Source organism: Halichoeres trimaculatus, unplaced genomic scaffold (genome assembly GCF_033239565.1).
Source record: "Halichoeres trimaculatus isolate MK-OKI-2021-1 unplaced genomic scaffold, fHalTri1.1 fHalTri1_scaffold_13, whole genome shotgun sequence".
Classification (NCBI taxonomy): Eukaryota; Metazoa; Chordata; class Actinopteri; order Labriformes; family Labridae; genus Halichoeres; species Halichoeres trimaculatus.
In genome coordinates, this window is record NW_027437191.1 from 30,717,177 (window position 1) to 30,743,667 (window position 26,491).

The following is a 26,491-nucleotide window of genomic DNA, read 5'->3' on the forward strand; positions in this document are numbered from 1 at the left end:
TCAGTCTTAACCATTTTAACCATAGATATCAATGGCAGTGCTTCCAAATCAAGAGATAAATACATTTTAATACATCTCAGACATGTTGGTCAATGCAATAAACTCAGTGAATTAATTCATTTGTAAACAGTAAAGCAAATAAAGCTCCATACCATCTCTGTATTAGATGGCTTTAACTTCAAAAGGGGGGTTAAGTTTCACCATAGAGGAGTGTGATAGAGTTGTAGTGTTACCTGGATAACTGCAGTATAACTGTTTTACTAGTGTTTTAGAAGATTAGAAATACATATAGACGTCTTTAGGCGTGTGTTTTAATTCTACAGTTAAAAGAAGACTTGTGTATAAAGTTTAATTGGCTCTGCTTGTTAGTTCTTGTGTACGTGTGGGGGTGGTGGATAACACTGAATGACAGGGAGGCTGGGAGAAAGGGCTCGCGCTCCCTCCCACCGCTCGTGCGCACCGACTGTGACTACGCTCCCTCTTCCCTACATTCAAACATGGCGAAACTCTTTGCCATCATACCACCACCCTCGCTAGCATCATCCCCCACTTCGTCGTCACTGTCCCCGCTAACACCACCGTCATTACCTTCACGACTATCACCACCGTTATCTCCGGTACCGTGATGACCCGGGAGGATGGAGAAGTTGTCGGCGAGCCTGTCGGAGATCACTTGGAGCCCGTTGGCGCTGCCGTTGGACGCGGTGGTCAGCAAGTTCCGTCTGCCCACTCTGGTCCGCCTCGCTCACGGTAAGAGACACAGGTGCCTCGAGCTCCTGCAAGAGCGGGAAAAACTTCTTGCTCTATTTACATGACTTTGACAACACTAGCTTACTTTGATGCTCTTCTGTCCATAAAACCAGTACAATAGTGATGGAAAAAGTACGTCAAATGTGGATTTTCAATCAGGATGCAAGAAAAAAAAATCAACTATGTCAAGATATGTTTGTTTTAAACGTTTATGACCCTTAAGATAAACTGACTTAAAAGAACAAGTGTAGGAATTTACGAAAAAAAATCTCACTACTACAGAAAAGTGTGAGCCTTCGGGAATACGTACCACTTCCGGGGGGAGACTTTCAAAATAAAACGTTGACCTTTCAATAACTCATTTATCTACAAGTATATCAATTTAAAGTATTTTTTTTTTTAACTGGGATAAACTTAAGTAACAGTTTGAAAATACAAAATAGGTTAAAAAAATTTCCAGCGCCCCCATACCCCGCCTCAAATTGATAAATGAATAAATAAAATAATGAATAGATGAATAAATAAATAAAATAAAAATAATTATAAATAGATATGAAATAAAATAAAAATAAATAAATGAAATGAAATAAAATAATTATGATAAATGAAGATAATAAACAAAGAAAAAATAAAATTAAAAGTTTGTGTATAGTTATGCTTCTCCGTCAACTGAGACAAAAAGTGTTATCATGACACCAAACTGCTGCTTCTTAACAATTGCCATCTGCACTTAGAGATAAAGGGCTATTCTCAGTTTCTAATGAAGCTGTTTAATCAAATGCTTTATTCCTACAACCTTGATAAACTTTTTATGTCCAGAAGAAGTCAGAAATCACATCACCAAAAAACAGTCTTGACCTGAAATTAATTTTGCTAATGAACTAGTGCTTTGAAGATGCACTTTAGCAGCTGTGTATCATTCAAGAAAGCAGAGATTTATAATCATGTTACCAATCAATAAATAAATCACAGAACTTAATTCTTTCTTTTTTTCTTATTTACTTATTTATTTATTCATTTATTTTCATCTTATTCTATTTTGGTGTACTTTGATAACTGGAAATGAAGTCTACAAAAATATGAAGACGTGAATATATATTTATTGAGGGGAAAATAAGGCTGTTTTTAAAATGACACAATAATTGGTGCTTTTATTTTGAGATCAACATCGCACAGTTTCCGCTACGCTTTTCTCTGATTCTCGCAACATTGATCTCGCTGCTGCATTTAAACCCTGAGCGACTTTCTTTATTCACACACAACCCAGTGACTGTCAAACACGTCTTGTTATGAACCATATTCGGCCGTTTCATACTTCTCTGTCTTGTGTTTTTGTTTTACTGTCAACATGATGCACCGCTTCCCCAGATTTGGTGTCTTTACTTTGGGAACGGTATCTGGGAGTCCTGGCCAAAATTGTTCCAGTCCAGCGAGGCCAGTCCGGAAAGCCACAAAGTGTCTGTTGTGCTGCTGAAGTGCTGCTCAATTCTTTTCATATGTAAATGCTGTAATCTGTCGGTAAATGTGGTGAATACTAACGAGCAGTGAGGAGGGGAAGGAACCTCCAACTTTTCCAACGCAGACACATTAAAGCGCGCTCCCGAGCCGAGCCGTGCCACTCTCCCAAATAATTACGCACCTTCACGTCAGGACGCGCGTGTGCATTTGACACACCTGGGTGTTTATTAACCGTAGTTTGCCCACAGAAGCCTGTTTGCTTGCACAATCAACCAGTGGTTAGGTATTTACCACAGGCTGATGCCAGTGTTATTACACTGCTTACGATTTTCCCTCATTATTTAATATTAACAACAACAAACAAAAGCAGTGTTTTGTCAGTGGGAACAGACTGTGTGCCAGTGGTATGTTAGTGTGGGGGTGTAATTCACAGTGATGGGGGCTTTCCTGATAGGCGACAATATGAATGCCTCAGACTGCATGATATCAAATTAAACACTTAAGCTCACAGAAGAAGTGTAGCATGCAATAATTCTTCTTTATGTCGATACATCAATGTAGGTTAACCAAAATCACATGACGCTTTTAATTATTTAACCAAAGTGGAATGTATTTAACATATTTAGCTGTACTCACTGTCTAGTCTTTAGGTTGATCTTGCATAGGATAATGTGGATTTGACCACATACAAATCAAATTTAACCACAGTGGCTACATCATTGATCACAGAGTCCTTTAAATGAACTATGTAGGAGCAAATTTGCTAAAGAAGTCTTAAATTTTTACGTAGAAATAGTATAGCCAGGGAGAAGAGTTTAATATCAGACGAAGGTTTGTTTTGATTTTGCACTCTAAGAGATATGAAAATTGAAATACAATTATGAGAAAAAGCCAACAGTTGTTATGCAATGACATAAAACATAACAAGTGTTAATGGGTCAAAACATCAACACCACATAAATTTTTCAGTTTGCTTTGTACTGTGACCATCACTGCTTTCAAATTCACTGTCCTAAAAGATGATTTGTTTCACTAGCTGTGGTATTTCTGTCTTGCAATCTTCTTTACAGCGGACATGAAACTATGAGCTAATCTGTAAACACATGCCAGTTACTATCTCTGCTTTGACATTTAAACTCCACTTTCCAAATAGCTCCAGTGAAATAAACAGGTCAGGGGTTAATTGTTTATTTTCTGTTTTCTGATGTGACTCACTGCCTGCAGATGCTCAGCTAAAAAAAAACACTGCTGTATTTTTAGATCTTTGGACAACACATAAGATGAAGGACTAAATGAAGGCAACTTTTTAATGTTTATGAATGTATTAGCCTTAGCCTCAGAGGTATTAGCTGAGCTAGCATCCAGTGCTCATTTAAACCTCAGTGTATGATGGTGGCCTGACTCAAAAAGCAAGACAGCAAGATTTGCTTTGACGCATTAACAGTTTTCAGCTGAAATTATCCCTGATACTGTTCTGTACACTTTTTATTAGGGATGTTTAATACCACTTTTTCTCAGGCCAATACTTGTACTTTTATTTAACACTGAAACCAATAAGTCCAAAATTATCCGAGTTCTTTGTCTTTGTTTTCCAATTTGTTTTTTATAAATTAGCAAAAGTGCGAAATGAAGTTAACAACTGTCAGAGTTTTAGTATTTTTTTAATAAACTGTAGTGCAAAATAAAACAGCTTAACTGTTAACTCTCCTTGGTTTATTCATATTGTCTAAATAGGACTTGATGCCATAGACTGTTTCTGAAACGGAAAATGGAGCACATCGGCTATAGCAGCCATATTTGTAGAGGCAGGGGCTTCGACTACAGCTATAAGGCACCTGTCTGGCACGTGACCCTGAGCTGAGCGAGTTTGAAAAATATTCAACCCCAGTGCAGTGTGTGCCGTTAGTGAAATCAGCGATTCACACAGGAGACGTTTTTTGATCCAGGCTGTAGATAGGTTAATTTCTGCTTCGGAAACAACTTTTTTTGGCTTGGTGTGTATGTGACTTCCTGTATTTCCAGAGCCAGCCTCAAGCGGATACTCGAGTAACAGCAGATTTTAGTACTTCCGCATTGTCTCACATTCTTAGACCGGAGGTTGTCGCTTGCTTGATGCACACTTGCTGTAGCGTCAAACAGCAGCAGTGTAGCGCCAACTACTGGCAAGGAGGACTAAATAATAACCTGCATGCTCTACTGTGGGATAAGACTGGTAATGTTTTGAGTAAAAGACTAAAAATGAGTATATATTGAACTCCTGAAGTTGATATTTATTTAAACTATAAGTGTTTAAATGTTCAACAGCAGTTTGGTTAAAACAGAGCTTCAGAGCTTACAGAAATGACTATTCAATTGCAAATTTTACACCTTGTAGTGTAAATCCTAGCCTTAGTGTCAAGTTTGTACCAATCCTTTCCCACTGATACCTGATCCAGCTTTAAGAGGCTGTATTGGGGGCCGATACCTGGGTCAGATCGGTGCATCCCTACTCAACGTAAGATTTTTTTGGCTGCTGGTATCGGCAGCCTTTGAGTACCCAGTACCTTGAAATGAGATCGGTATTGTCCAGATACCTATACCTGCTCTACCGTACATCCAAGTATTTGATCATAGCTGAGATTAGTTTGATATTCTGTAACTCAAAGACTCCTATTTTTAACTGAAAACATTGCCAAAATTTCCCATTTCGTTAGACTTTAATTATCAAACCACTGAACAACACCTTGATCCTGTATCTTGAATCTTACAAGAGTCAACGGCAGAATAAGCTGTTGGCATTGGCAGAGAAGATTTGTTCAATTTTTCATGGGTATAATAGCCAGAAAATTGTGTAACCAACTTAAATTTCAGTCAAACAGGCATATGTCAGAGCTTTGAAAGTTTAATCATGAAGTTCCTGAACACTTCCTCTAACAGGCAAGACTGTGAGTATTGTTGCTGTTTTATGGGAAGAGCATTGCTTTATTTCAGATTTTGGTTTAATAACAATGATCCACATTCATTTTGCTTCTGATCAATAACAGGGAAAAATGTCTTTTGCAATTGGGTCAACTGACCTGCAGCAAAACATTTATTGGCCAGGCTGATGTGAGACACACATTCATAGAGTTCAGTATAAAGCCTCAGGCGACCATCACTTAAAAAGTCTTTTAGTAACAGTCATTCATCCACAAGTGGAACATAAAACAGCTGTGTGATCTGTGAGTGAGTCTGTGAACGAGAGGAAGAGATCGGGCTGTGTGTTTGTGTTCTGATTGAGTTGTACCGCTGAGCTTTCAGCAGAAATCAATGCTGTTTGTGCGACATGATGGCTCTGGTTTGAACAGGAGAGCAGTGTGTGTGTGAGTGTGTGTGTGTGTATGGAGGGGGCTGTGTAATAGCGGGTTGCTAGTTGCACTGAAGGGTCTTGATGAGTGGGCTGGGAGTGATGAAGTGTTTCTGAGGACAGTAATTAAGTTCACTGAGTCCTGACTGTAAGTGGGGATGTGCTTTTTGTGTGGGCAAACATGAAGTGAGACTTATTGCTGTTCAACCTACAGTGGGTAAAGTAAGGATTCAACGCGTCAACTTTTTTCACATCACATTTATTTCCAAAGCTGCAATTCAAACAAAATTTCTACCAGACATTGGTATTAACTCAAATAATCCACATATGAAAAGAAATCACAACGTTCAGGTCCATAAATAATGATTATGTGGAATTAAGTTCGATAACACAGGAAAAAAGTATTGAACACACCATGGAAAGGCTGTATACTTTGGCAAGAAAATGCACCATACCACCTGAAATCTGTCAGTAATTATTACTTGAACTTCCAATTAGTGCAAACCAACATCAGCTGGGCTAGAGCAAACTGATGGTCCCATAAAAAATGTGTTTTTTTCACCAAGCAGTTAAATATGACACACCTCATGATGGGTAAAGGCAAAGAGCTCTCTGAAGACATTCACAACCTGATTGTTGCTCAGCATCAGAATGGAACTGGTTACAGACTTATATCAAAGCTCCTGAATAGTCCAGTCAGCACCGTTGGGGCCATTATTCACAAGTGGAAGAAGCACCACCTTACCATCAACAGGACACGCACAGGAGCTCCTTGAAGATTTCTGACCAGGGAGTCAGAAAGATAGTCAGAAGAGTACTCAACGAGCCAAGGACCACCCTGAAAGTGTTCCAGAAAGACTTGGAGGCAGCAGGTACAATTGTTACAGAGAAAACAATAGGCAATGCACTCCACTGCCATGCCCTCTATGGACGCTCAGCCCACAAGACTCCATTCCTCAAGAAAAGGCATGTTGAAGCTGGTTTAAAGTTTGCTAAACAGCATCTTGACAAGCCTGTAGAATACTGGGAGAATGTTGTCTGGTCAGATGAGACCAAAATTGAACTTTTGGGCTGTCATACTACAGACCATGTTTGGAGGAGAAATGGCTCTGCACATCAGCCAAAAACACTACACCAACAGTGAAGTTTGGAGGTGGAAGCATCATGGCATGGGGTTGTTTCTCATCTCATGGTGTTGGCAAACTTCATATAACTGACGGAGCAATGAATGGAGCCACGTATGGGGAAATTCTTGATCTGAATCTGCTGCCATCCACCAGGATGATGAAGATGAGACGTGGCTGGACCTTCCAGCAGGACAACGATCCAAAGCACACGGCAAAGTTGACTCTCAAATGGTTTCAAAAAAAGAAAATCAATCTGTTAGAATGGCCTGGTCAATCACCTGACTTAAATCCATGTGAACTTTTTGTGGAGAGAACTAAAGAAAAGGGTTCACCAGAGGGCACCAAAGAATATTCCAGTTTAAAAGACAATCTGTGCAGAGGAATGGGCCAAAATCACACCTGAGCAGTGTGGGCCATTAGTTCAAACATACAAGAAGCTTCTGGAAGCTGTCATTGCAAACAAAGGCTTCTCCACTTAGTATCTAGCCTCCGTTAGCTTTTAGCCGTTAGCCTCACTTGTGGAGAGGTGTCATGTCGTCCATCTTTTTGATACACTCTCTGGTGTGTGTGTTTTGCAGGTGAATGTGTGGAGGGTCTGTCAGAGGAGGATGTGGTGCTGTTACACTCCTGCCGTCAGTGGACCACAGTGACCGCCCACAGCTTAGAGGAGGGACACTACGTCATCGGGCCCAAGATAGATATCCCTCTGCAGTACCAGGGTGAGCACACGCACACACACACACACACACACAAAAGACAGCACTTCACATTAAATTGTCCCAGCAGTAAATCAAAAGTTCATCATCACTCTACATAAACCAGTTTAGCCCTGAAATGTATTTTTTTCTCTGGGGAAAAGAAGGAATGCAACAGTTTCCATTTTCTCTGTGTTTGTTGTTGTTGGGGGAAGAAGCTTCTTGAAGCCAAACAAACACACTCAACAGACATCAGGAATAAACTTAGTTCAACACTTGATTCCCATGTGAACAAAGTTTATATGATTGGATGCAGCAAGGCTCGGATGAAACAGGATCACAAAAGTATAATACAACGGGGACAAGCAAATATAAAGTGTCTGAATTGATCTTTAAGGAGTGGTGGGGATAACTGTGTAAAATTGAAATCTATGCAAGTGTTCATGTCATATTTGGGGGAAAAAAAAGTCTTATTAGACTTAACAAGAGTCATGTGAGAAGTCAAAAAATGTCTCATTTCAAGCTTTTAAGAGACAAAAATGGCTCCTGAGTTTCTTTAAGAGTAACTGCAGTGCCACCTTCTGGCCCCAAGTGTCACGCACACTGTTGTGAAGATGTCACTTGTAGCAAGATGTTTGTTTTGGAACAAATTTTCTTTGTTCAAGTCAACTTTTTACCAGTTGCAATGCGCTAAGGTAAGGTATTTATCAGTACAGTTACGTAGCACTACGGCCTGAAATGTGACGTCAAGCAAATGTTGTAGTAGCCGGCTAAATGTAGTGCTATCGGCACCTGTGCTCTAAGACGTGTCTGTAATGAGTAACGTTAGTGAATCCTGGTTATGTCCTGCCAGTCATCTACCAATCAGAGCTAACGTAACCTCACTCTTCATTTTATTGATAGACTCTCAAGTTTGAACAGACCACTGCAGAGTAACTGCTGACTGTGGGTTAGAATGGACATTAGCACAAACAGTTTAGCCCTTTTAGCCTTTAGCTTGTGCTCTATCTCTCTCCTGTTTATCTTTCTTCTGCTCTTCTGTCCTTTCTCTGTCTGACAGTTAGGCTCCAGTGTCCACCATCACTACAAAATTAATCACAGAAAAGGGGAGACTTGTGCAAGATCACTTAGAAACCCTTCCCAGCCTCTTTAAGCTTTCTGTACTAACACATCATTCTCAGAAAAACTTACTCCACTGGCAGACATATATATTTTTTATTTTACTCTCTATAAGCAATCCAGGGATCATTTTAATCTTTTAATACCTTAAAATAAGCAATTTTCCTAGACTTGTCAGGTGAATATGCCCTAAATTAAGACCAATAAGAATTTTTTTTCACAAATAATAGTGTAAACACTTCCTTAGGTTTCTTTGTTGTTACAGTGTAGATTCAGACTTTGGGAGTTTCTTTTACTCAAAATATCAATAATCTCAAGTTGTTGATGCTATCATGTGTCACTCAGCTCGCTCTCAGTCAGAGTGTTCGGTTCACATGAGTGTACCAGTTTTTTCGATAGTTAACCATCGAAACCCTTAGATAAATTATAGAGTTTAACTTTTCACATAACTCCGCTATTAACTAAGTAGCATAATAGACAGTTTAATAATTCCTTTCTTTCTCTAGATAATCCCATCATGGATAATTCCTGTCCGATAAAAACTCCCATCACAATGTTAAGACAGACAGTATGTTTGCATTTGGCTTTAGATATTGTACTTAGCATGAGATTGGACCATAGACTGTGTATAGAGTGGACAGCGTGGCCTCGCTATTTACTACTGTACAGTTTTGAAGCCATAATTCCCCGTCACAGGTGCCGCCATTGTAGCAGTAAAGGCCATGAAACAATCTGAGTGGATCTGGATGACAAAAATAATAATATTTTTTTTTGTTTCAAGAGTCTTATCACTTCTTGACTCTACCTCCTGACATATTTTACAATCCCTGAAAAAAAAACACAAGAACAGCAGCTGTCAATCATCGTTAAACGTGACATAAAGTCTTGTTTTTAACCTCTAATAACTAATGAAACAGAACTTTTCAGAAAAAAGAGGACCTGAATACAAGGCAGCTAAATTATATCTTCAAATCACCACAACAATCAGACGTGAGAAACATTTGTACGAGGTGTATTAATTTTTTAAAGTTTGACCACAGCCCATCTGGAATGAATGGGGAGATGGATTTTTTGACCTATACTGCAGCCAGCCACCAGGGGGAGCAGTTTTTGTGGAGACCTCACTTCGAGCCGAGCAAGATGACGTTCATTTTTTTTATGGTCAATGGATCGGACTGTTAAAATGTATGTATACAGCTTAGTCAGACCAAGACCGGACTGAGCCGAGATAATGTTATTTAATTGGTACAATGCAACAAACAAACACTAAGGGAAAAGAGAAGCCAGAAGTCTGATTCTCTTTTCTGCATGTGACTTTATAACCAATCTTTGACCTTAGGTAGACCTTTGTTTGCATATGAACTTGCTAATTAACAACTTTCACTTTTAAACACCAACGTTTAAAGACAAAGCTAATGCAAAAGTGAGAAAAGCTGCAGTTCCCTGCATGTCCACTGGGGGTTGGCTGCAAAATTTAAAAAATCCACATAAACATCCATGTAAAAATACTGATCTCATGATTTAATAATAATTTATATCAGTAGTAGCCCTAAAAAATCAACTTGTTTGGCTAGAGAAGCTATATCCACCTCTGACTAGCCGGTGATGTCAGCATAAACACGACCTTCCCTGACTCCTCCTGTCCATTCACCACTTCTCCCTCTGAATGAGTCTGATCACCATGACCTCACCGGGGCTCCATCACCACCGCCTCATTGTGCCGACTGTCTGACCAGTCACATCACTGGCTGTGAAACTGGATCCTAATGCCTCCTCTTCATTGTTTCCTCCACTGATGGAGCTCTGATGTCACCTCACTCCGCTGACTCCTCTCCGGCTCCTCTTTCAGGAGAATGAAAGAATCTATGAATGGGAGGCGGTTTGGTGAGGTCATTGAAAGTGTAGTCACTAGCGTTTGTCATCGGAAGCACGTGACCGCTAATGCTGGAATTATTAGCACGAAGCAGCAGGAAGTAAACAGCTTTAAGCTCGTTAAAGCAACCCAGCAGTGTCATTAATTAGCGGTTGTGGCTGAAATCATAAAAATGGCCACGATAAGCAAGAGCAGGAAGAGAAAGAGAAGGATGAGATACGGGGAAGAACTGATGAGTAACAGTCTTTTAGTTTCCTCAACTTTTCCTCTACAGGTTTTGGTGTTTGCATCACAAAGGGAAGACCTGAATAAGCTCATCTGATTGGATAATGGTGACAGTGATGGTGATGTCACTGTGTGTAATAGTTGTTCACGTGCTGGTTGGTTGATTTAATCAGCGTGATTGCGAAACCCACTGAACGCTTACGGGAATGTCATTGAAGAAATCTGGTTTAAAGAGAGGGTACTGTGCTCTTTTTTTTTAGGCTTTAAACTCTCCCTCTGATTCCCTCGTTGCGCAGAAATCAGACACACAAGATCGGTGCGTGGGGCTTTTATGCTTTATAACACCCAGCGCGGAGTCCGATGGTGTCCATTCCCAAACAGCAGGTGGCGGTGTATCACAAATGTACGTCTACTAGAGTACTAAACAAGAGTCGAAGAAGTTTGCCTTTGTTTACAACATGAAATATCTGTCCCTGAGATTTTTGGTGGTTCTTTTAACCAATTCCTCTTCTCTGTCGAGAGTGGCCACAATATTACGCTAAGAATTATTTACCACTTGGTTATCACAGTGAGCTCTATGTGAAGAGTCATACGTTTGCCTGCATTTCTGCACTTCCACCACTAGGAGATCCTTCTCTTCCGCTGTGTTGTCCCAGCGTCTCTGTCTGGCAGGTTAGAAATTTTCGAGTGTGCATGACCCATAAAAAAGGGATCACGTGAAGGGGCGTACACTGTAAAAAAACTGAAATCTTATCAAGTGTTTTTTTCTTCTTTTAAGTGAAAATTGTCTTATTACACTTGATATGAGCCACATTCAACTTATCAGCATAAATCAGCCTTATGGCTCCCCCCCCGTCCCTCTGATTGGTCAGCCCTCTGGAGACCTGTCAAATGGGCAGACCTTTGGGCAGACTTTGGTGTTTGAAGTCCTCTGATGTGTCGTTTGTCCAGTTGCACTGCAAAAAACTGAAATCTTATCAAATGTTTTTGTCTTGTTTTAGGTAAAAATTGTCTTGTTATTCTCGATATGAGCCACATTCAACTGGTCAGGCAAGAAAAATGTCTTGTTTTAAGTTATTAAAAGACAAAAATGAGGTAGAAGAAATAAGTAAAAAAAAAAATCTACCAATGGAATAAGAAAAATTTGCTTGAAACTTTTCTCTTGGTCCAATGACAGATTTTTTTTAACTTGTTACAAGCAATTCAGACCTCATTTTTGTCTTAAAGTAACTTAAATCAAGACATTTTTCTGGACTGGTCTGGAGAATGTGCTCATATTGAGTCTACAAAGTAATTTTTTACTGAAAATAAGACAAAATCACTCCTATCAACTCCCATTTCAGCACGTCAGCCAGCATGAAACCCCCTCTTTAAAAAGAGGGTCCGAATGAAAAATAATCTGACCAATAATTCCAAACATTTTAAAATTCATTCATTTTCTATACTGCCTAAAGGTTGCAGGTGGCCGGAGCAGAAATATTGACCTTAACCTGAACAGTCACTGCATGTTAACGCAACCTGTAATGAAAATATTTGAAGCATGATACCCCCTCTTTAAAAACAGAGTCCTAATGAAAAATAATCTGTCCTGATCTTTGCTGTTTAATTTTTTTTTTTTTTTTGCGACAGCATTTCTAAAAGTTATTTTTAGACATTATTGACATCAGGTCTAAGCAAAAAAACAGATGTAAACTTTGTGTTTTCACACAAAAATACAGCACATCATAAACTCTGGGGCAAACAAGATTTCCCTTACAAGAAGAAAAAAAGACACTGCCATGAGCTGTCGTTTGAGCTGTAAAGCTCCGTCTGCAAAGGTAGAAAGAGAAGAAAGACGCAGTGACCTCTGTAGCATCACATCAACCCCATAACCTTCTCCGCTGTGATCCATTTATGGCACTTAAAACCAGCAGAGCCCTTTAAACATATGCAGACTTATAGCAGCACGTGACAGGTGAGCTGTTGTTGAATCAGAGGCCATCACCAGTGATGAGCTAACGTCTGTGTGATGACTTCATACAGGAAGTCTAAATAAGCTCTGCTGGAGAGTAATATAGGTTTCCCCCTGGGGACGGACAACAGGATGCTCCCTCCTGCTCATCCTCTCTGTGTGTCTCCTCCTGCCTGTCTCCTCCTCTCTCCATCAGGGGGAGGATGACTGAAAGACAGAGGACACAAACCATGAATGAACGGCTTTCTGGGAAGCAAGTGGCGCCACAGCAATCCTTGGATTGTGGCTCTTAATGCCACGGGATTAAGGAGGCTCAGGGGGATTCAGATTTGTTTCAGGGAGACTTCAACTCTTTGTCATCAGACCTTATTAAGATGTTGTTATGTCTTAGTCCTGTTGATTTCTCTTTTTGCAAAATAATCCTCTTTTGTGCATAAATCTCAGGATAGGTCTGTTTTCTGTTTGGCACTGGGAGAAGAGAGAATTTTATTATGGGTGCGGACCACATACTCAGCTCTGCTGCTCATCACACAAATACATGTTCCAACGTTATAAGATTTATTTCCAAAAAACTTTTTACAAGAAAGATATACTCTACCAAACACAAACTGCCTTACTTAATGTGCTAAGTTAACATAGATGCACATATTCATACTGTAATAATTGACAACGATAATATACAAAGAAGAATACGGTGGCATTATGCTGCCAAAATTCAAGAGCACAAATGAGATTCAAATATAAAATTCAAGAGCAATTATAAGACATACCTGACAAACAGCCTGAGCACGTTTGAGATCCACCCTAGCATATATAGGATTAGCACTAGCATGTTTGAGAGCTGTGTAGACTATATGAGATCCATGCAAGCATGTTCAAGATCTGCACTAGTGTGCATGAGATCCGCGCTAGCATGTATGGGATTCTGCGTAAGCATAAATGAGATCCATTAGAGCGTAAATGCGACCTGTGCTAGCATATATGGGATCCGCACTAGCATATATGAGATCAGAGCTAGCATGCATGGGATCTATGCTAGCATGTATGAGATCTGCACTACCATATATAAGATCTGCGCTAGCATTTATGGTATCCTTGCTAGCATAAATGAGATTCGTGTGAGCGTTAGTACAACCTGGGCTAGCATAAATGGGATCTACACGAGCATAAATGAGATCAGCGCTAGTATATATATGGGATCCTCACTAGTATATAAGGGATCCGCACTAGCATTTATGAGTTCTGCGCTAGCATGTATTAGATTTGCGCAAGCATATATGGGATCCGCACTAGCATAAATAAGATCCGCGCTGGCACATATATGGGATCCCCACTAGCATATACGACATCAGGGCTAGCATATACAGCATCTGCATTAGCATTTACGAGATCCTCATTACCATATATGGGATCCGCCCTAGCATAAATGTTATCAGCCCTAGCATATATGAGATCAGCGCTAGCATATATGAGATCAGTGCTAGCATAAAAAGGATCCGCACTAGCATTTATGAGATCTGCACTAGCATGTATGTGATCTGCGCAAGCATAGGGATCCGCGCTAGCATAAACGAGATCAGGGCTAGCAAATAGAGGATCTGCACTAGCATAAATGAGATCAGCCCTAGCATATAAGGGACCTGCACTAGCATTAATGAGAATTTCGCAAGCATATATGAGATCAGCGCTAGTGTATATGAGATCTGCACAAACATGAATGAGATCTGAGAACATGTCTGCTGAGGAACCATGTGCGTGCCTAAGTCTAGCATCCCTGCAAGTAGATTGTTTCTGCTTACGTTGGAGCTTTCACAATGCTCGCATGCAGAGGCTCTTCTGCTCGTGAAGCTTTCTTCTGCTTGCTTGCTAGCAAATTTTTTTGGCAGTCAGTGGGTGGGCCCAGGTGTTGTCATTGTATCCCCTGATGTGATTGGCTATGGTCCTTGTCTCATATGATTAGCTATGGTCCTTTTGCCTGAGAAAGTAAACAAGAAAAGGCAGTGAAACATTAAATTCTCTTCGAAGATTCAAGAAGAACGGCAATGACCTTTGAAACACCTCATGTGAGTTATTTGATTTTACTAGTTTCCTCATGCAAACCAACTTAAATATTTTGCTAATAACTAAAAAAATGTCTTAATTATTGGCTTGTAACTCAGATCAGGAGAAAGCTTCGCGGGCAGAAGAACCTCTGTGCAAAAATAATCTATGCTGATTTTTCGGATGCTAGGCTTTAGCATGCGCAGCTTCTCAGCAGACATGCACAGGGATCTCCTTTTTGCTCTTGATGGTCATTTTTGAATCTCATATATGCTCTTGAATTTTCCGCCACTGCCAAGAGACCCTAGGACAGGGATCTTCAACCTGGGACACTGGAGCCACAAGCAGCTCTTTAGCCTCCTTGTAGTGGCTCCCTCTGGCCTTAACAAAAAAAATAAAAATAAATTAAATAAATAAAAATAAATTTTAAAAAAGCAATATAAATCATTGGTAAACAAAAGTTATTTCTTAATAAAATTCTTGTTTTGCATTTGTTTATTTTATTGCACATTAATGTTAGAGATACTTTTATATCATCCAATTCAAAAAAATGTTAAAGTCATTTGTCGCCTCATTCAAACCTACACAGCAGCGCTGAGCAGGAGGTTTGCCACATAGACTCGCTGCATTTGCAGGGGTGTAACTAAGAATTTAAGGGGCCAAAGATTATCTTTATAGTTAAAAAAAAATCATCCCTTATTTAAATGTTTTGAGGGGATTTAAAGCCTAGTAGTGATTGGTTTTTGATTAGTTTTCAGGGGGGCAGCAGGAGGACCAGGCTCTTCAGTGGATGGGGAGGGGGCTGCTATTTCATAGATTTTACATAAATATGAATGTATCGTGTCCCCGCTCTTTTTGTGAAGAGTCTTGAGATAACCTTATGTATAATTTGGGAGCTGTGATGAAATCATATTATTCACATTTTTCCTCATATCTCCATCCCTGTTTATTCCATCTGAGTCTGACGCTTTTATTTTGAAAGGGTGTTGCTGAGCTGTGTGGAAAAGTAGCACTTGCTGGTATTGTTCAGTGTGCTGGAAGCTCCTTATCCCTGGGGCTCTATTTGAATTGGGAGGTGGGGGGTGGAGGAGAAAGGAAGGGAGGTGTTGGCGAGGAGCACGGTGGAGTTTGGTATTCTGCTCGGCCTCGCAGACAAAGAAACTTTCTCCTCTCCGTCTGAAACACACACACACACACAGTAACACCCTGACTCCGAGGGAGAAATGAGGGTCCTTGGAGGGTAATAGTGGTTAAATGTAATCCCATAAAGTGGTAAACAAGAATCAAAGGATCATGTGATTTGATTTGGAGCCTTTTGTGCGTTCTGGAGGGTTCTTTCCAGCATCCAGTGAAAACATTTACAGTTTGAGGAACACAAACAGAGTCAGTGGACCACGACACCAGACTGTGAAAGATTTACAAACTGAGGAGGGAAAGAAAGGGTGAAAAAGGGAGAGTGGTGTGTGTCTCCGTCACCATGGTGATGTGTCTCTGCTCTGTGTGAGAAAAGGGGTCCTTTATTGGTTGCCATGCCAACCCGGTCGGCTGTTGATTGGCCTAGAGCTGGTGCCAGGTCATAGGTCACCGAGGTGTCTTTGTGTCCTCCTTGGTCAAAATGTGTGTATTGCTTGGTTTGTGTGTGTGTGTGTGTGTGTGTGTGTGTGTGTGTGTGTGTGTGTGTGTGTGTGTGTGTGTGTGTGTGTGTGTGTGTGTGTGTATCAAAAGTCTTCCCTTGAAAACTTCCCTTTTCTCAACCCGTTTTGCCTGTTTTTCCCCTTTTTCCTCACATCTCCTTTCTTCTTTCCTTTTCTTACCAGTCTTCTTCCCTTTCCTTCCTTTCCCTTTCTCCTCCTTTCCTTTTTCTGTCTTCTCTTTTCCCCTTGCTTCCCTCCCCTACTTTTGCTTGTTTTTCTCCTTACTTCCTTTTTCTCTTCCTTTCCTTTCCCTAAATTTTGTTGCTTCAATCCTTTCCTTTCCTTTTCTTTCCTTTCCTTGCTTTTAATTCTTAACCACTTTCCTTTCCTTTCCTTTCCTTTCCTTTCCTTTCCTTTCCTTTCCTTTCCTTTCCTTTCCTTTCCTTTCCTTTCCTTGCCTTTCCTTCCCTTTCCTTTCCCTTCATTTCCTTTCCTGTTCCTCTCCTTTCCTTTCCTTTCCCTTCCTTTCCTTTCCTTTCCTTTCCTTTCCTTCTTTAGCCCCTTTCCTTTTCCTTTCCTCTCCTTCCCTTGCTTTTCATTCTTTACCCCTTTCCTTTCCTTCTTTAGCCTCTTTCCTTCCCTTTCCTTTCCTTCCTTTCCTTCCCTTCCTTTTCTGTCCTTTCCTTTCCTTTCCTTTCCTTTCCTTTCCTTTCCTTTTCCTTTTGTAGCCCCTTTCCTTTTCCTTTCCACTCCTTCCCTCGCTTTTCATTCTTTACCCCTTTTCTTTCCCTTCATTTCCCTTCTTTTCCTTTCCTTTCCTTTCCTTTCTTTTTGTTTCTCTCCTTTACTTTTTTCTTTGCCTCTTTCATTGTTTAATTCATGGTTCCTTATGTTTATCCCTATTTTTTCTGCCTCCCCCTTTTTATGTCATTATTTATTGTCCTTGTTACCTTATTTTTCATCATTTCTTTCACTTTACTCTCCATCTCTCCTTTTTTAAAACTTTATTCCCTTTGTTGCTTTTCCTTTTTTTGTTTATCATTTCCTTCTGTTGACTATCACTTTCTTTTCGGGCCTCCCACCCCCTCAATTTGCATCCTCACCACTTGTTTTCAATCCTTCTTCTCCGTTCTTCTCTGTCCACTCAGGAAAGTTTAAGTTGTTGGATGAAGACCGAGACGTCAGGGACCCTGTCCAGTATTTTGCCAGTGTGGAGGAAGTGGCTGGAGTCTTCCCTGACCGCGTCTTTGTCATGGAGACGATCACCTTCAGCGTCAAAGTTTGTTTCAGTAAAACACACACACACACACACACATGCACACACACGTTGCTTTTTAGAAAACAGACTGCAGTTAGCTGCCCTGTTGATGTTATCTAAACACTGAGTGTGTGTGTGCTTCAGGTGGTTTCAGGAGAGTTCAGCGAGGACAGTGAGCCCTACAGCTTCACTCTTCAGGCTGGAGATGAGCTGTCACTCATGGGGAAGGCGGAGCTTCTCTGTGCCACGCCCTCAAAGGAAAAGACGGGACTGAGCGCGCTCCTCAGACGCTTGGGAAAGACTCCGAGAAGTAAGTAAAGCCAAGTATTCAGAGTGAAGGATGAAGAGTTCAGCCCACTTGAAAAAAGACGTTTGTTTTTAAAACGATAAGAAGAATTTCAGCCCGGGAATCAGACAAATCTGAAAGCTCGTATTTATTTGATTTCGCTGATGAGTCTGGTTCCTCTCCAAAGCAGAGATTTCCTTCCAGTTTGATTTAGATCAGACCAGAGAGAGCAGTTTATCTTTACTGAGGAGGGTTAAAGAGCTTTCTGTGAAAAACAAAGATGGCCGCCTACAGTGACAGAAGCTCTGACCTCTCTGTCTCCGCCCCCCCAGGTAAAACCCCCTGCCTGGTCTGCATGAACCATCGCACCAACCAGAGCGTCAGCCTCCCCTTTGGATGTCGTGGACGCTTTTGCACACGCTCCCCTCTTGAGCAAGGCATGCTGGGAGGAGAGCACACGGTACGCAGCATCATCGAGAGGGTTCGCCTCCCCGTCAATGTGTCCGTACCTTCACGACCGCCCAGAAACCTCTACGACCGCCACGCCGTCCGAGAGGGCCACCGCTACAAGCTGCTCAACATCGTCAGCAAGACGGTGGTGCTCTGCATGGTGCTCCGCCGACAGGAAGTCTCCCCCTCGCACTTCCTGCTGCTGCGGTGCATGCCCCGCTTCAACGTGGCTGAAGCCTCCGTCCACACGGCGGTGCTGGAGAGCCTCTTACTGCGACACTCCTTTGACCCGGATGCTTATTCCCGCGCCGTGAGAGAAACCCGACCAGAGCTGGAGTGTATGACTGAGGAGTGCGTGAGCCCGCGGCGCTCTCGTGTGTGTGTGTCGGGTCAGGACTCGTTAGCGCCGGCGCTGCAGCACCTCTCCATGTGCGGGTATGGAGGCGGGGTTTCGGACAGCCTATCACAGCGCTGCAGGGACTCTCTTGGGGAGCGGTTCGAGGAGGGGCCAGGTGAGGAGCGGGAGTATGTGACTCCTGAGTGGACAGAGGCAGAAATGAGGACCAGTGAGGAGATCCCTTATGAGGAGCTCTGGACCAATCAGAACCCAGAGAGCCTGGGGAAGGAGCCCAACCTCATCTCCTTCCACTCGTCTTCATCGTTAGACGGCTCTTTTGGTACCGTGTTAACAAGAGTGTCCACGCCGCCGCCCGTACCTCCAAAATCAGATGCTGTGAGTCCTCCTCCTCCTCACCCTCCTTTCCTTCTTTTCCTCCTTCAATCCGTCCTTCCTCCTTCTTATCTGTCCGCAGCAGCATCCGGCTGTTAAAAGTCAGGATGCCTGGTTTGAATTATTCATACATTACAGCTTTTAAACCTCACTGACCACTTTCACACACACACACACACACACACACATGGAGAAACACTGACTTCCTGGAAAGCAGTAATACACTCAGAGCCCATGAATTCACATGTCATCGTCACCAAGGATGTTTGAACATGTGTGCTGTAACATGTTATTAAGCTAAATCAGTTTAGCTGTGGAGTGTATCACTGATAAAACAATTATTGATCACATGATACGGGACAACCACAAAGCAGAGTCTTTCATTTTTGCATCATTTCTGAGATGAGTTCCCAGATAACTCGTTAATCAATTATTACTACTGATGAAAAACTGTTAAATTTAACTCTTTTAACAGGTTTTATCTGATCATCTACAACTCAGGTCAGTTTATATATTTTTTTTTCGGATGAACATCTAAACATCGCCCAAATGTGAAGAGAAAATATGTCAGAAAATGTAAAAATGTGATGTTGCAAGTAGCCTATGGCGTCTCTGAATAGTCAAACTACCCTGGAAATGAGCTGGGCAGATGCGAAAAAATGCAAAAAATAGAACCTGTTCCAAAAAAAAAATAAAGACAGACGAAAGTTTCGGATCAGGTGTGCAAATATGATTGACATAACATGAGAAATATTTTTTACGTGCGTAGGTTTAGGACGAAAAAAAAGACAGACTCAGTGTGCAAAGGCCTTTGGTCTTTGTCAAAGGATGTGGTTGTAGTGAGCCCTCAAAATTAATGTTTTTACTAAAGCTGAAACTCCCAGTCTCAAAATATTAAATCCATGCTGAAGAGCTAAAAAAGAGGCTCTTAGAGAATCCGCTTGAGGCGAACTGCAAACCACTGGAAAACAAGCCTGAGCCCAACAGGAAGTGTTTAAAGGGACAGTGAGGAGTTTCTAAAGCCACATTTCCACCAAGCAGTCCGGTCTGGTTCCTCTGGGTACGGCGCACATTTTGTGGCGTTTCTACTAACTCATCCCAAGACAGATCCCAAAATAACCGAGACGAGCCGTCCCACTTTTTGGGACCCTTCCGTATGGGTGCCAGACTGAACCAATCTGCTCTCGGAAGGTGGAGCTACAACACTGCAGACCGTTGATTGGTCGAAAGAATCGTCACATACCGTGCGTCAGCAGCTGTATTGCTCCTCGCGGCACACAGACTTTTCTGAAACAAAATTTAATTGATCTTTGAAACAAAGAGCCACCATGTCACACTGCTATGGCGTCACACTACATGCGGCTGTCGGCATCCAGCTTATACGCCACCTACCACGAGGGGGCACAGTTGGCTGTGGAAACACAAAAAAGACCAAGCTTAACTGAGCCAACCTGTTCCAAACCGTACTGATCTGAACCGGACTACTTGGTGGAAAATGGGGCTTAAGTGGTCTTGAAAAAGTCTCTCTTCTAGATAAATGCCTCATCGTAATCCACAACTTAAAATGAGATTATCAGTGCCAATAAAGGTTATTTCTAAATGCCATTTATCAGCTTCCAGGTCAGTTCATCAGGACTGATTTACAGTATGTCAAATTCCCTATGACGAAACCACACCGTCCAACAAAGTTTAGCAGTGAGAGGAGACATTTGTGTACTTCTCTGCTAAAGACAATTTCTGTTAATTTTGTAGTGATGGTGGACACTGGAGCCTAACTGTCAGACAGAAAAAGGACAGAAGTGAAGAAGAAAGATAAACAGGAGAGAGATAGAGCACAAGCTAAAGGCTAAAACATGAGCTAAATGCTAAAGGGCTAATCTGTTTGTGCTAATGTTGATTCTAACCCACAGTCAGCAGTTATTCTGCAGTGGTCTGTTCAAACTTGAGAGTCTATCAATAAAATGAAGAGTGAGGTTACGTTAGCTCTGCTTGGTGAGGTTGGAGTTGGTAGTTGAGCGGTGGTAGGACATAACCAGGATTTGCTACAAGTTACGGAAACATCTTAGAGCACCGGGCTGTGAGTAGGGATTTCGACTGAATTAGGTACTTTTATAGGTACCAACTAAATATTGTCTGTAGTAGTGCCAATTCGTGTAAATTTAAAAGGTACCATGTTTAGATACCCAAACGCATTCTTGTGACTGTGAGGGAGTGGAAGAGTAGGCAATTTTCCATGCTGGACATGAACACAGCATTGCAAGGTTATATATTGTGAAAAAAAATCTGTTTAATTGAAAAACTTTGATTTTGTTTTTAAACAAATTAATATCTATCACCACATGATTAACACAAAAGTATAGAAAATTGGTATCAGTGAGTACCAATACTGAACATAAGGTACTGGGCATCAGTACTGTATCATTTTAAATGTGAAGGGTACCCATCCCTATCTGTGAGTAGCGCTAAATACAGCCAGCTACTAAACTACAGCACAAAGTTTGCTTGTCGTCACATTTCAAACAAAAGCGCTACGTAACTTTTAATAAATGCCTTACCTTATCACTATGTACCCTGTCTTAGTCGAAGAAAGTAGAGGAGGTCCTCGACTTATGTCGTTTTGACTTGACGATGCCAATAAATATATGTACGTAAGTAAATAGAGAAGGTTTCGAAGTTGCGCTGCCCTGTTCGTAAGCTCCCACGAAGCATACTAGTTTTTGACGCGGAGTGCATGTGAATACACAGCTACGCAGTGCTACGTGGTGATCGGCATCGTCCACTTTGTCTCGAGTCGGGTCATAGTGTAGATTGTCTGTTTTAACTGAAATGTCTATTTTATTTTTCTTTGCTGTTTTCCCATAAATATTAAATATAACACTTTTATTTGGATAGTTATTTAGAGATTTAGGGTAAAAAATCCGACTTACGCGGAAGTACAATGCGCTGTAGGAACGGAACTCGTTTTTAACTTGAGGAACGCCTGTATTGTTAAAAATAAGATCTAATCTCCATTCACTCACTTTAATACAAAGACTCAAGACTCATGCCCTCATGACAGCTGGTGCAATTACTCATGGGAAACAGAGTCTTTATCCTGGAAAAACATTAACTCTCAGAAAGTCTAGGGCTCCTGAGTAAATGAACTCCTCTTACAGGTTTTATCTGATCAACTACAAAGACAAACTGATGATTAAACGCTGTGGAAAGCTTTGGTTTGTGTGGTGTTTGTGAGCCCTCAAGGTTTGATCTGAAAATATGAAGCTCAACAAACTGCAGCCTTTGTGGTTCGATTGCAGGGTTCAGAAAATGTCATGAGTCCTAAACAGCTGATTTTTCTATCAACACACACTGCATGGGGGTAAATTTTATTATTACTTGTTAAAATGCTAAGTTTTGGCCTTGTTGAAATGATAAATCTCTCTTAGCTTAACTGATGGTTGTTATTCTTCTTTGTTATTATCCCAGCTTGCCTCGTGTCTCCAGAAGAAACGGTTTACTGAATCTGAAAATGTGATGACAATGATCTTATTTTTAAAGCTGAATAGCCACAGTGTTTGAGATCGAGTTTCCATGTGTTTTTGTTTGTGAGGGGGAAAATTATCACACTTGTTTGTCTCATTAAACTTCTCTCTGTCACAGTGACGGCGGCGTGCAGCGCAGCAGCCAGGGCGTGTGGGTGTTGATGTTTGCCATGCAGCTGGATTATACCCTGCTGCACACCATGTTCTTCATCCCTGATATTTAGCCTGCCAAAGCACTCTGTGTTTCTGTCTGTGTGTGTGTGTGAGCTAGCTACTGTGTGTGAGGCAGTTTGTTTGAGGTGTAAAGGTCACCAAGTTTGACATTTACCAAGTAGAACATTGGGACAAGCAAACACACACACTCACACATTCACACACACTCTTCTAGGAGTTGACTTTTTGCCGTTCAGGGATTCATTTGCCCTGTGTGTTTGTGTTTGTGTGTAGGTGAGAGAAGAGTGTCGCTACTTGATAGCCCCTCCGGTTCCCCCCCGCTGCTCTAAAGGAGGCTCCATTTCCAGTCCGGCCCCCAGCCCCCCGGTCCCACCGCGCTTCCCCAAAACATCCACCTCCCCCAGGCCAAACCTGTCCTTCTACTCCTCTGGACTTCAGGACAGGTAATGTGGGAAAGTTTGGGGAAAGGTCAGAATCTGGTGTCTGTGTTACCTCAAATGAACCTGAACTACAGGTGTGTTACTCTAGCAGGCGCTAACGTGCAAAGTGGGGATTTCTGAGTGTTTGAAATCAAAGTTTGCTCTGAATAACACTGGTCTAACTTTCTTATTTAAACATAAGGCGATTTGTTTTTTGGTAGATTATTTCTTTGTTGCAACATTGCTTCTTGGCAATAAATAAGAAAGTCTGTTTATTTCAATTGTAAATGGATCCACATTAGACACGTTTCCACCTAGTGGTTCAGTTCAATTGGTCTTGGCACGGCACACATTTTGTGGCGTTTTTACTGGCTAATCCCGGGACTGATCCCCAGATAACCGAGACGGGTCGTCCCACTTTTTGGGACCCTTCTGTTGGGGTGGTGTCATGCTATTAAATAACTGACGTGACTATCAGCATCTGGCTTACACGCCACCTACCATGAGGGGCAAGGAGCCGAGCGGAGCCACATCACTACGTCACTGTTAAATGTCACCAGTATCAAACAAACCAATATCACAATATTTTTTTTAGCTTTATCACGATACAATTTATAGAATAGAATAGAATAGAATAGAATAGAATAGAATAGAATAGAATAGAAAATACTTTGTTTATCCCCGAGGGGAAATCCAGGAGGAGTCACAGCAGCAATCAAGAAAACAAAAGTAAGAAAGTGTATAGAAAGTGTAAAAAGCTCCATAAGAAAATAGATGTTGACAGCTTGTCCCTCATTGTCCAGTCAGCCAGCCTCCACCTCCACAGGATCCAGGACTGAGCTTCTTCAGCAGTCTGTTCAGTCTCTGTCTCCTGGATCCTGTCTGCTCACAGCAGGTGAAGCTCTTCCAATGTGACGTTGGTGTCTGATGTTAGCTCTGTTAGCCATGTCTGTGAATAGCATGATGCTACTCTGCCTTCTGGTATTCCCTCTGTTGCTGGGTTAGCACGGCTAGCTCGTCCATCTTATTGGAGATAGATCTTACGTTCCAAATAACGATGGATGGATGGAAGGACAGGTCCATGTCGTCACTTATTAGCTCACACCTGAGGATCAGCACGTCGTCCTCATCTCCTTCTCCTCACCTTGTAGGAAACATCAGGCCTTGCGCCAGTTAGCATTGACATGCTAAAGGCGGCTAACAGCTGGTTTCACATGTAAACAATGCAGCCATGGTTACATGTAGGATCTCCAGACAAACACAGGAGCAAAAATAGTAAAAATATCACTGAAGACAAAACCAATTTGGTGTCCATGACCAGAGAGCTGCTGTAACAGGCAGCCACAACGGGGCTAGCAACATTACGATATACGGTACGTTATGTATACATTTTTATATTACAATTTCTTCCTTAAATCACTCCATAAAATTTAAATTCAACCCTTTGATGCATAAAATGACACCAGTACAACAATTCAAGCAACAATTTTTCTGGGTGGGAGAAATTGAAGGAGGTGAAACTCAGATCCAAACAAAGTGGAAGAGGAATTCTGTGGTTGTTCTGGGAAACCTGAAACCCAAATCTTTTCTGGACTTTATCCAAAGACCTACTTAAACAATGAATTGATTTAAAACCTGTCGTCGAATGATTTTATATAAACAACTAATCAATTAATTGACCCATTGTTTCAGTTGTGCTTTATTTAGTTTTCTCTGAAATTAGTTTCTAAGTGGGAGCTTTTTATACTCTGAGGGAAGTGACTGGGACAACAACGATCTTCTGAAGGACAGACTAATATCACTCTCTCCTGTGCTGTCCCCAGCTGCTCGCCATCTCCAGATGCTTCCCTCTACTGTTACCCGTGCTCCTGGGCTGACTGCCCCGCCCCCAACCCAACCAGCCCTGAGCCCGTCTCCTCCATCCCTGCCGACAGCACAGCTAATCCTCAGCCCGCACAGGCCACCTGGGCGGAGCCATGGGTCGACTCCTTCACCCCCTCAGGTCCTCGACTGAGACCGCCTCCACAGAGCCGTTTCGCTCCCTTCGGAGCGTTGAACCCCTTCAACCGCCAGTCGCCCTGCCCCTCACCTGAGCCCACCACCACTGAGTCCTCCAGAGGGGCAGAGGGCGGCGGGACATCCGCAGGGGTCACCGAGGGTCTGTCCACGCCCCCTGATCCCACCTGGCGCCCGCCTGCTGACCTGTCTGCGCTGTCACTGGAGGAAGTCTCGGCCTGCCTGCGCTTTATCGGCCTATCAGAGGCAGCGGTGGGCGTGTTCCAGAGGGAGAGGATCGACGGCAGCCTCCTGGTGCAGTTGACCGAGGACATCCTGTCACATGACTTCCACCTGAGCCGACTCCATGTCACTAAGATCACACAGTTCATACAGGGCTGGAGGCCTAAGATCTAACACACAGACACCCACACACACTCTCTCACACACACACACACACACAGAGTTCTCATAATGTGCCTGTTGGCTGCTGAGCCGCCCTGAATGTGCCTTCCACTGTGACCAAGCAGCTGCTGAGCCTCACTGACTCAAACTGACACTCTGCTGAAGGAAACTGCGCCACCCTGTGGTAGAATTATAAAACTGACACTTGAATGGCTTCCAGGCCTTTTTCAATGGACTGACTGACTGTGTTATGGCAGAATGGGACTGGTTTACTAACAAATGGCGACAGCAGAGGGGTACATGTGAATTCAGCCTATTGGATATTTTTTATTCCTTTTCAGTGACAGAAAAACAAAAAACAAAAAGAAAAAAAATCATCCTTACACTTCACAACAGCTAAAAGTGTAAAGCTCTAAATGGATTTGTGCAGCCTTTTAACTTTGTCCCCTCAAGAAATCTTAATTGAGGAAAAAAATGCCTCCATATCTGATTGAAAAAAAGATAGATAATGAAAACATTACATTTTTGGAGCGATGATATTTCTTTATTAACATCCCCACTGAGAGTAACACATGAAGTCCTTTTGTCTGTTGTTGCACACACGGATGTGTTGCCGTGTTGTTCTGTATTTTTTTTGACTGCCTCAGAAATAGAGTTCACAAAATGTACCTCAGACCACGTGTTGAGAAATGCTCGATTTAGCCATGCATCGTAATAAATGATATTAAACTGAGTCGTGTGTTTGTTCAGCCGTTCCTGCTGGCACATACCAGAAAACTGCTACGGTGGCCCTTAAGTGAAACACACATACACACACACACACACACACACACAAACAAGAAAGGCAACATGAAGACAAACTAATAAACACGTCAAAAAGAGAGCACAACAAAAAAGAAAATATGACATACAACAAAAAATACATGTCACAAAAAAAGGGGGAAAAAAGAAAGAAGACGGGCAACAAAAAGAAATTAAGACAACGAAAAAAAAAAGAAAAGTCACGAAGACAAAAACAACAACCAAAACAACAAGAAGAAGAAAAAAATGGCAAAA

At 41.8% G+C, this 26,491-nt stretch overlaps 1 protein-coding gene across 1 annotated transcript; it reads left to right on the plus strand.

Annotated features, from left to right (window-relative positions):
• Positions 1-463: 463 nt before the first annotated feature.
• gareml (GRB2 associated, regulator of MAPK1-like) lies at positions 464-26,191 on the plus strand. The gene is made up of 7 exons (XM_074685895.1): positions 464-750; positions 7,239-7,379; positions 17,346-17,476; positions 17,600-17,765; positions 18,074-18,924; positions 22,890-23,059; positions 24,859-26,191. Exons 1-7 carry the CDS (start codon positions 639-641, stop codon positions 25,445-25,447), a joined length of 2,160 nt encoding a protein of 719 aa, XP_074541996.1. The 5' UTR covers positions 464-638; the 3' UTR covers positions 25,448-26,191.
• The last annotated feature ends 300 nt before the right edge of the window (positions 26,192-26,491 follow it).

What these genes read in the sequence shown, in the direction of transcription:
- gareml (XM_074685895.1), top strand. Translation starts at nt 639, where the DNA reads ATGGAGAAGTTGTCGGCGAGCCTGTCGGAGATCACTTGGAGCCCGTTG. An exon ending in TACCTCCAAAATCAGATGCT is followed by an intron (nt 18,925 to 22,889) that starts GTGAGTCCTCCT and finishes GTTTGTGTGTAG; the next exon opens with GTGAGAGAAGAGTGTCGCTA. An exon ending in TCCTCTGGACTTCAGGACAG is followed by an intron (nt 23,060 to 24,858) that starts GTAATGTGGGAA and finishes TGCTGTCCCCAG; the next exon opens with CTGCTCGCCATCTCCAGATG.